This window comes from Nycticebus coucang, chromosome 12 (assembly GCF_027406575.1).
Source record: "Nycticebus coucang isolate mNycCou1 chromosome 12, mNycCou1.pri, whole genome shotgun sequence".
NCBI lineage: Eukaryota > Metazoa > Chordata > Mammalia > Primates > Lorisidae > Nycticebus > Nycticebus coucang.
The window spans coordinates 37,438,579-37,450,490 of NC_069791.1; the positions used below are offsets into that span (position 1 = coordinate 37,438,579).

General features: G+C 36.9%; 1 protein-coding gene across 1 annotated transcript in view; it reads right to left on the reverse strand.

Moving 5' to 3' along the window:
- Positions 1 to 7,953, reverse strand: part of ETNK1 (ethanolamine kinase 1) — a 59,472-nt gene extending 51,519 nt beyond the window's left edge. The window contains exon 1 of the mRNA XM_053555755.1: positions 7,514 to 7,953. Coding sequence (XP_053411730.1) covers positions 7,514 to 7,669 — 156 coding nt within the window. The 5' untranslated portion in view covers positions 7,670 to 7,953. The remainder of the gene's footprint in view (positions 1 to 7,513) is intronic.
- Positions 7,954 to 11,912: the final 3,959 nt, after the last annotated feature.

Genomic DNA, 11,912 nt, shown 5'->3' on the forward strand with positions numbered 1-11,912 from the left:
CATGATTTTCTCTGAGTATGTGCTTTTGAAAAAAGACGAATTCAAAACATTCTATTTTAACTAGAAAAAAATAAATCTGCTATTGTGATTACCACTAGAGGGAGGGAGAGGTTAAGAGGAAGAAGGGAAAAGATACTCTGGTTGCTGGAAATACTTTCTTTCCCTGGGCTGGGATTATACAGGTATATGTTTTACAACAATTTATGTTTCACTTGATCTTAGCCAAAAGGCCGAGAAGCGATAACAATTTATGTTTCATGCACTTTTCTGTATGTCTGTTATCTTTCACAATTTTTAAAAGAATATTAAAAATTTATTTATAATCAATCTGGTATATCAAGAGTAAAATAATTCCCTAGATAACAAAAGAGAACTATAAATTCTGATTCCTTAAGTATAGGTCTTCTATTCCTTTTGTCACCCAATCCTCAAAAAAACACCTTAAGCATCCCTCTCTGAAACGTCAAATCTGTCCCTTATTTACATCTTTGAGGTCATTCCCCTAATTTGAGTCCCAAAACATATTTTCTAGACTAACACAATAGTCTCTCATAGGTTGTCTTTCTTAAAAGTTTTTATGCATTACACAGAAATATATTTATCATCAAGTATACAGATATTTTTATATAAAACTAAGCTTACCTTACTACTTGCAAGGCTCTTTGATGTATCCTATCATAATCATAATTTATTCTAACTCATCTTTTTAAACTGTAGTGGTATCAATCCACTATACTCATTTGGCATCCTATTAATGTATGCTAACCACCAGTGTCAAAACCAAAGTCCTAAGTCTACAATCCCCAACCTCTAGGCCAGCCTGTTAGGAGGGGCTGGGTCTCAGATTTCCAGGCCAACCCCTTCTTCTTAAATGTCTTCCAAGAAACTTAGGAACTGGTGGCACAGCAGGAGGTGAGTGGTATACAACTAAGCAAAGCAGCTCCCCAAAACTCAGGTCCCCATTATTGTATCTCTGCCTGAGCTCTGGCCACCACTACCAATACCCCCACCACTCCACCCATCATGACCACTACCACGGACCAATGGGAATAACTGTCTTCCATGAAACTGGTCCCTGTCCCAAAAAGGTTGTCCTAAGTGATCAGTTACTCCTCAATTTAAAACATGTCCCTCAACCAATGAATGGTTCTTTACATTGTAGTCTATCATTTCTTTAAAAAAAACACATGATATATGGGTGGCACCTGTGGCTCAGTGAGTAGGGCGCCGACCCCATATACCGAGGGTGGCAGGTTCAAACCTTGGCCCCCGTCAAACTGCAACAAAAAATAGCCAGGTGTTGTGGCGGGCGCCTGTAGTCCCAGCTATTGGGGAGGCTGAGGCAAGAGAATCACTTAAGCCCAGGAGCTGGAGGTTGCTGTGAGCTGTGATGCCACGACACTCTACCAAGGCAAGAAAGTGAAACGCTGTCTCTACAAAAAAAAAAAAAACCATACGATATAATTCACCTGCATAAAAACACTCAACTGCTTCCCATTATGTCCTTGATAATAAAATACCAAATCTTCAATAAAGTACAAAATTTTCACATCTAATTCCTCCCCTACTCCCAAAATCATTCCCATTTCTTTTCTTGCACCAACTTATTCTGTCCAAATTATTCAGTCTAACTTCCTTGCCTTTGTGAGTTTTCCATTGCCCTGAAGAGTTTCCCCACTCCATCTGATCACATCTTTCCTTCAAAGCTTATCTCAGGTATCTCCACCTCTATGAAGCCTTCGTCCCACATCTTCCCATGCCTACCTTGTGCTACAGTTAGTTGTGTAATGTAAGTCTGCTGAAAATCAGCATTATGCCTAATAAAAAAAAAATTACCAATCAGCATTATCAAATTTTAGTAGCTTACAATTCTTTCAATTCCATTTTTCTATTAACAAATAAGATGTGGGAGAAAGAGAGGTGGAGGAATGAATACCAACATATGCTATGCACAATTAGCTTATTTCATTTAATTCTCATGACTATTTTCCAAAACAGGTAATAATTCTATTTTATTGTGAGATTTAGAAACTTGCCAAAGATTACAAATGGCTGGAATCAATCAATATCCCCTCTTTCCACCACATTACACTAAGAGAAGTGAAGCAGTTTGCTTAGTCCAAGTCACACAGCTGTTAACACAGAACCTAAAAATCAACCCATTCTTTAGCCTCATCTTCATACTCACATCTTAATAAAATACATGGGAGCTTATTAAACAGTACACATTTTCAATAGGAACCTATCAAACATTACACAATTTTGATAGGAGCCTATCAAACAGTATCTCTTTTAGTCACAGTATCTCTTTTAGTCTTAGGTAGTACCACCTACTCTCTTTATCATTCTAAGATACTGAAAACAGGGAATAGAGAGTAGAAAACTGGACCTTACCATTGACATTAAAAGTTACAGTGACTTTTAAACCCTTATATATACCTGCAGGACTCAAGATTCCTATCAATATATCCTCTTGAGCACTTAGTATATTAGTTTAATTTTCCTAAGATTTTTCAGAAACTTTTACTGCTTAAAGGAACAAACTCATCCTTTTAAAAATAGAAAGTTACTAAATTATAACACTAAAGGAGACAAAACATGAAAGTACAACTATATAGATTCAGCTTTTGATTCTTCATTTCAAACCAATAATATAAAATGTTAAATATAAATGTTAAAATGAAAAAGGTTATGTATTTTTAATACAATATTTCAGTAACTACCTCCAACATGGTTAGAAAGAGGAAGGAAAACCTGACAGAAGATTCCAAGATAATGTATATAGGCTTAAAAAAAAATGAAGAAATAGGGCAGCACCTGTGGCTTAGTCGGTAGGGTGCCAGCTCCATATACCAAGGGTGGCGGGTTCAAAACCGGCCCCGGCCGAACTGCAACAAAAAAAATAGCCGGGTGTTGTGGCGGGCACCTGTAGTCCCAGCTACTTGGGAGGCTGAGGCAAGAGAATCGCTTAAGCCCAAGAGTTGAAGGTTGCTGCAAGCTATGTGATGCCATGGCACTCTACCTAGGGCCATAGGGTGAAACTCTGTCTCTACAAAAAAAAAAAAAAAAAATGAAGAAATTTCAAAAACATTCTTCAAAATCATGCAAAAAACTGTAGTACAGTAGGAAGTACACTTTTTAAATGTCCCTGTGTAATTTTTGCATATGAACGAAATTTGAATGTTCACTCCAAAAACACTGTACTATTATAATCTTTTTTGTCTTCCCCATCAGACAGGGAATTTCAAAGAACAGATATTTATTTTTTGACAGGCATACAACATATAATAGATGGTCAATAGCAACAAATTAATTACCATGAGAGAGAGCATTTGTTTCATTCTCACAAGAACCCTTTGGAGTAGGAACTATTATTGAATCCCTTTTATAGCTAAGGATACTGAGTCTTTCCAAAGTTATGTAACTTGAGGGTAACAAAGCTAGTAAAGTACAGAGCCTGAACTCAAAAACAGCACTGTGTTCAAGCTTCATGCTCTTGAGCACTACAATACACACTAAGTTTATATAAGGTACCATATAGCAAGCAATCTCGTTGAGAACCTATAATAACAGTAGACATACTTGTTTTATAATCTTACATAATAATTGGAGTTACTACCCTACCTATCAAGTCTTGGACATTATCTACTACAGGTCCTAAGTTATGGAAAAACTCACATAATAAATTAATGTGAAAATAACATTGCTCGACATTGCAAACAGAAAGACCCTGAGACAATGTACTGGAATATTCCAAACACCAGCTCTTTTTAAAAGGAAAAACAATTTTAAGAGGCTCTTGTGAATTACTGCTGAACCTGAGATCTTGCTTGATTCTTCATTCCTTTATAAAATGTCTTATCCAAAGAAATGTAAATAAATCAAACATCTCAACCTTCAAATAAGTTAGGGAGAGAGCTGATGCACAACAATAGAAGTTACTGTCTTAAAGAAAAGCTGAAATGATCCCTTCTTTCTAAAATGGTGTCACTTATGAAAAAAGTAATTCAAATTTATGTTTAAGGTAACTTAAAGCAAAATCTTTGTATAAGCCAAAGCATTTACTTTTAAAAATTTAACTTTAAACTGAAGTGGATTCCCTGTCTCAATCGTAATATAAAAACATAACCTTTTCTGGGTCAAAGAGCAATAATTCACAAGATTGGTTGTCACCATAGATCACAAACCACAAATACAGTTTCATTAACTATTAAATATTCACTAACAGTACTTGCCCTGGGTAGAATGCCATGGCATCACAGCTCACAGCTGGGACTACAGGCACACATCACAATGCCCAGTTAATTTTTCTAATTTTAATAGAAATGGGGTCTGGAGTGGACAAAAAATTGAAATAAAACTTACTGTTGCAGAGTAAAAAAAAAAAAGAAAGAAAGAAATGGGGTCTCACTCTTGCTCAGGCTGGTCTCAAACTCCTGAGCTCAGGTGATCCACCGCATAAGCCTCCCACAGTACTAAGATTACAGGCATGGCAGAGTATATGTATTATTAAATAAATACTAACCATTGTGACTAGTACTGTTGTTTTAGATCTACTAGATAATATATGCCAAATAACTCATCACTCCTTTCATACTTTATTCTTTTAATCTTGTAAGAAAAGGAACTCTATCCAAAACGAGATATATTATTCTAAGTGCCCATAAGGTTTTGAGCAAAGACTGAGCCCTCTATCATTTTGACTTTATCAAAGTCTTTTTTACTTGCTTCTGGATTTTCTGACATGTTCTGAATAGTTCAGCTTGCAGGAGTAAGCACCTGTAAAGTATTATAATAAGTAAGCTTCTAAAGTGTATTTAAACCATACATAAATATATCAGAAAAATCTTTGAGGAAAAAAAAGTCTATATTACTGATATTTGACTATTCTAAAATCACATTATACCATGATGACTGTATGATACTTTCCCTTCTGAAATGTTAAATATAACTTTCATCTTTATATTTTAACAGGCTAAAATAAAATCTCAAAAGAAGATATTCACAATGAGATTTACTAAAGAAATACTGAAGTATCATAAAAAGTTTATAATGATGTGAGGAATAAATCCATTGCATTGAGAAGTGAATCACCATCATCAATTCAGCTTAGTAGATGTCCGCTTCTGAACCAAAAGCTTTCATTGCACATGGAGGGAATGTATTTCTAGCTAATAATGATCCTTAGGGCAAAATAAGTGGTAGGATTCATTTTCACTTACAAATAGTGTATTAGAAGCTTGGATTATAAGCCTAAAGGTCTTTAAAGTTAAAAGTTGCTACATATGGGCAGTGCACATAGCTTAGTGGTGTAGGGCGCAGACCACATACACTGAGGCTGGCAGGTTCAAACCCAGCCCTGGTCAGCTAAAATCAACAATGACAACAGCAACAACAAAAAAAATAGCCAGAGTTGTGGCGGGCACCTGTAGGCCCAACTACTTGGGAGGCTGAGGCAAGAGAATCGTTTAAGCCTAGGAGTTTGAGGTTGCTGTGAGCTGTAGCCATGCCATAGCACTCTACTGAGGGCAATGTAGTGAGACTCTGTCTCCAAAAAAAAAAAAAAAAGTTGCTACATAGAGGATTCAATCGCACGTAATTACTTTCCACAATCAAAAACAGTTTGATGTCACTACATTTTGTCCTTTTTTACCTATATCCTGGCTTTGCTTCACTGAGTTTCACCTAAAAAAGAGACAGTACCGGGCGGCGCCCTTGGCTCAAAAGAGTAGGCACTGGCCCCATATGCCAGAGGTGGCAGATTCAAACCCAGCCCCAGCCAAAAACAGCAAAAGAGAAAAAAAAAAAAAAAAGAGTACCAATAATACTTACCCTAATAATGGTTGTTTGGGTGACTAAATAAGAAAAAAAGTACAGATCACCAAACCCCACAGCCTGGCACATACGACTCTACCCACAGTAGCTATTAATACTATTCTACAGACAAGTACACATCAGAGGAAATTCCAGTCCTCAAAGCTTCAATTTTTTTTTTTTTTTCCGTTTTTGCCATGGCCGGGTTTGCAAAGCTTTAATTTTAACATCATTGCTTAAAAATGATTTGCCAGCAAAGAGTTTACCAGGAAGTTGCACTGCCTTTAATTAATTAGTAATCTGTTTAATTATAATTGATTGCCAGGAAATAAAATCATTTTTTAAAATTTTAGAACCTTCCATAAAAAAACTACAACAAAAGTTAAAAAGTACTGAGTTTCAACTTGGAAGACATTTCCTTAATTAAAGGAAACATATCAATTTTTTAAATCACACATGATCATTTTGGATTCACTATTTCCTAATCATTTAACAAATATGCCCTTAAAATTTTGAAATTTGTCATCTAAAAACTTTCTTTTCCAAAACATAAAGGTCTTTTTAATCTGTTCAAAACTCTTTTAAGCAATAAAAACTGAAACTAACACTCATGAAAGTGCCAGTGTCAAGAACTTTTCTGGGCCCTCAGCACTGTTCATGTTTTATGCATCTCTGTATAGGTGTCTGGGCAGTTTAGCAAAAAACTTACCAAAGAATGAAATCGATATACACTGCTAAATAAATTAGTCATCAAAATGAGGCAGAGAGATGATGGGGCTAACTAAAATGAACGCTCTTACATCACTGCTCATATTTGAAACTAACTTCAAATATCCTACCTTTTGAAATTACTGACTTTGTTTGCAAGGGAAAAAGAGAAAAGAAGGTTCGTTTTCATGGTAGTTTCCTGAAACTCTATGCTGCAAAAGCTAAAAACAAATTATTATTCAAAATGTCACATACATGAAAGCATAATTTCCTAATTATTAGAAAACTCTTTAAGAGTCTTAGCGATTTTTCTCTCAATTTTTTATGTATGAATACAGTGGGGATCACGAAAAGGAAATACAAGCCACTGCGCATTCTAACATCAGACATTAATTTTACTAAGACGACTTTAACAATACCAATTAAAATAAAACAATGTGTTCAGTGCTACCTAAAAACCCTATCTAGCAACGCATGGTCATGGTCATTTCTTTGGAATTGAGTATTGTCGCCAATCCGCGGATTTGGGAAGATAAAACGCAGAGTTAACATCAATGGGAGTACAGTGTTGGGGGGAGGGAAAGGAAAAGATCAGGGAGGATTAATTTCTGCATTATTCGTGGATGGGTAAGGAGGTTACTTGGGCCAGCAGTCGAGAACCCCTAGGAAGGGGAGTGGAAGAGGTTCATTTTGCAGTTACCGTGAACTGAGGAATGGGAGGAGGGGCAAATATCATCTGGCAATCTTGCCAGTCTCTCTTGTAGCCGCTTCCAGAAAGAGAAAATGTGCCCTCAGGTCAATCTTAATAAGCAACAGTGAAGGAAGGGGGAGTGACCTTCCTAGGTTTGACAGAAGAAATAGGGGGTCACTTTCCAATGGACTGAAAGAAGATAACGGTTCCCTAGGTTACCGGGGAATAGAAGGGATTGTAGGAAGAAGCCCCAAGGCCACGGTAGGGAAGTGAGACCCAGGACTGAGGCGTGGGCGTTACCTGCAGGGTTACCTCCTGGGGGTCCCAGTGGGGCCGCAGGTGTTGCAGGAGCCTCAGGGCCCCTTCCCGGCAGCGATGTTCCTCCTGATCCTGAACCGTTACGTTCAGCTTGGGCACCTCCGGGGAGCCGGGCGGGACGTGGATGTAATTGGCCATGGCCCAGGCGACGGCGGAGACTACCACAACAACGACGGCGACGGCGACCACGAGAACTGCGGGCGCCGACAGGCTGGTGGTCCCTTCCGTCCCGGGGCGCCCTCACGGGAGGGCTGGGGGCGCTCGGACGGGCGGGCGAGCTGTAGGAGAAAGACTGGAGGAGGCCCTATAGCCGGCCAAGTCTGGACAGCAGCTGAATTGAGCTGGGCCGCTCACGGGGGAGAGTCCTCTTGTCGGCGCTCCACCGCGGGCGGCCGCGGAGCATGCCGGGACTGGCCTGACGCTGGCGTCACGCGCGGGGCGGGGCCTGCGCTGCGTCTGCGACCGGAGCTGGATTCCTAACGTCTCTGCACAATGGGCGGGCTGTATAGCGGGGTGATTGCCTACGTGTGATTGCCTTCTGTCGTTGTAGCTCGTCCAGTCCTGTGAGCTACCAGTGTAAAAAACGCAGGGCCTTCTCGGGGATGAGCCTGAGCCCTGCCAAGCGTCGCAAGGCTTTAAAGCTTACCCGATCAGGAGGGTTGTGGTGATCTGGGATTGAGTCACAGCGAAATTTTTGTGGGAAGCAAAGGACAGGTTCTGAATTAACCCAAATATCATTGTATGAGGCTGACACAGGTCTGACAAACTGGATTAATACGGTCGCCTTGACCTTAGAGCCGTTTTGTATTGGGAACTGCATACTAGTTGTATTAGCAACTGAATTCCCATTAGCTGTAGAACAGTGCTCAAGACATACTTAAAGTTATTTTTTAACTAAAAGTTAATGTTATATACTACTTCAAGAGCTACTTGTAGTCAGATGTTTGGCCATACTGAGAATTATTCAAAGCTAGGAAGAACAGATTAGTCTGAATGAAGATGCAAGGGGCTCACCACTACTATCTTCAAACTTTCCATCTCAGTGCCTTTTGGCTGCCATTTCCCCTGTTCAGGGAACACTGAGCATTGGATAATCCACAAATAATTTATTGGACCTTCCTAATTTTCCTTTTTAATGGAGGAAAATGGGCTGGGATTTGACTTCTGTGTCTTCCCTGCAGCACTTAGTATATGGTGAATACATTTGTTGATTGTAAATTAAATCTTTAACTTGACTCAGTTAAATTAACATTCAAAATGCTTAATTGCCTCATTGGCCCAAGTGTACATTCTGATTGTTCAGAAAGAACTTTCGTACCTTTGTAAGTCTGTAAATACTTAAAAGATAACCCAAACATTCCAAATTAAAAGTGGAGAGGAGGGAAGCGAGCTACAGCCAGGAAGTTGATTCAACATTTTGCAGACAGGTATATTTTTAAAATCACGTACTGCAAGAAACATTAGATCATGAGTCTCTTACAATTTGGAAAAAAGATAACATACCAATACACATTTTAGATAGTACTTCTTGTATTTTGTGTATAAATTGTATAATGTGTTTTTTGTTAAAGAGTTGACATTTTAAGAACTGTAAAACTATATTTTGTAACTAAAATAATTTAATAGCAAATTATGAACATTTATTTTAGAAACTGCATTAGTTCATAATTTTAAATGAGTCCATTAACAAAAAGTATTAAGTACTTAATAAAAGTAACAAAAAAACATAAGATATTTATGGATAAAATTATACTAATGGACAAATAAACTACATTCATAAATAAGAAAGGATAATTACTATAAGGATCTCAATTCTCTCTGAATATAATGCAATTCCAGCTAAAATTTCAATAGGGTTTTTCACAAAAGTCATTAAAATGATATGGAAATTTATACCAAAATTTGATGTCCAACAACAGCTGCTGTAATTTTGTGGGGGGTGGAGAATAGGTAAGGTTGAAGAATAAGTTGAGAGACCCATCATTCCAAAATTTACTTTATATTGGTTTAGGAATGAGCAAATATGCCAATAGAACATAAAAAAAGAGTCCAGAAAAAACCTATACCCACACGATAACCTTGTAGATGACAAAAAATAGCATTGAAAATTAGTGAGAAACTTTGAGCTTGTAAATAAACAGTACTAGAACAAATGCTTTTGTATGGGAAAAAGTTCTGATCCCTTCTCATGCAATTAATTCAGAGAAGATTAAAAAACCTAAATGTTCAAAGCAATACTTTTTAAATGTGCAAGAGTCATTAATTCTTTTCAGCTTGATCTATAGATTCAATACAAATCTAATCAAAAGCCCAGGAAGTTATGTTGTGCATATCAACAAGCCAGATCTAATATTTACATGGAAAAGCAAAAGACTTAGAATAGCCAACATAGTATAGAAAAAGAACAAAATCATAAAACAGGCAGTACTTCAAGACTTATTATAAAGCAACAGGAATCAAGACAGTCTAGAATTTTCAAATGAATAGATAAATAGATCAATGAAACAGAATAGAGTACAGAAATAGATCTACACAAATATAGCCAACTGGTATTTAACCAAGGAGCCAAAGTAATTCAATGGAAAGAGGATAGCCTTTTCAATAAATGATGCTGGAACAAGTTGATATGCAAATGCAAAAAATGAAAAAAAGAATATGGACACAGCTCTTACACCTTTTTCAGAAGCCTCAAACTGGACCATAGACATAAATGTAAAATATAAAACTATAAAATTCTTGGTAACAGTAGAAAATCTAGGTGACTGGGTTTGGGAATGACTTTTTAGATGCAACACCAAAAGCACGGTCAATGAAAGAAAAATTCATAAAGTGCTCTTCATAAAAATTAAAAACTTTTGCTCTACAGAAGACACTTAAACAAAAGAAAAGATAAGCCACAGACTGGAAAAGATACTTGAAAAATATATTTGGTAAAAAACTTGTATTCAAATTATGCAAAGATTTTTTAAAATTCAACAATAAGAAAACAAACCAAATTTTAAAGTACAGGAAATATCAGAACAGACACCTGATTCATCAGGAAGATGTACAGATGACAAATAAGCATATGAAAATATCTTCAACATCATACGTCATTAGGGATTGCAACTTTAAACAACAATGGAATACCACTCCATAGCTATTAAAATGGCTAAAATCCAAAACACAAACAACCAAATGCTGGTGAAGATGTGGAGAAATAGGAACTCTTATTTATCATTGGTAGAAAGCAAAATGCAATATAGCCACTTTGGAAGACAGTCCAGTAGACTCTTACAGAGCGAAACATAGTTTTACCATATAATCCAGAAGTCATACTCCTTGGTAGCCACTCAAGTGAGTTGAAAACTTACATCCACACAGAGACCTGCACAAAAATGTTTATAACAGCTTTCTTCATAACTGAAAACTAGAAGCAATCAAGATGTTCTTCAATAGATGAATAGACTAAATTCATGTTTGCTACATCCACATAATGGAACATTATTTAGAGGTAAACAGGAATGACTAATCAAGTTAAAAAATAAAAAAGCCACTGACATTTTGGAAAAGGTAAAATTATACAGAACCCAGTTTTGCCAGGGGTTCAGGTAGAAGAAGGAAGGAATAGATCATAGGGGATTTTTTTAGGGCAGTGAAACTACTCTATATGCTACTATAATGGTAGGTATATAACATTATAGATTTGTAAAAATGCATAAAACTATACAACATGAAGGGTGAACCTTAATATAAGTTATGAACTTTATATTCTGGCAGTCAAAAAAATGCCTTGCTGAAGTCGTTAATAAATGTAAATGAATGAATGAAAAAAATACATCAGAAAATATAGGCTCAAATATCTATGGTTCAAGTTAAAATAAAAAGATTCCTAAATAAGACTCATAAAGCACATACTATGAAGGAAAAATATTGATGAATATGAAAATATTAAAATTTAAACAGAAGGCTCGGCACCTGTAGCTCAAGAAGCTAGGGCGCCAGACATACACCAGAGCTGGCAGGTTCAAATCCAGCACAGGCCTGCCAAAAAGCAATGACAACTACAACCAAAAAATAGCTGGATGTTGTGGCAGGCATCCATAGTCCCAGCTACTTGGGAGGCTGAGACAAGTGAATGGCTTAAACCCAAGAGTTTGAGCATGCCGTGAGCTGTAACGCCATAGCACTCTATACAGGGCGACAGCTTCAGACTCTGTCTCAAAAAATAAAATAAAATTTAAACAGAAAAAAAAAGTTAAGACTTCATGAACCAAGAAACCATAAAGTTAAATAACAAGCCCTTAGAAAAGATATTTTCAATGTGCATGATCAAAAAAGTATTTGTATTCAGAATACAACTAATTAATAAGAAAATCAAACTACCACTGAATAATGGGCA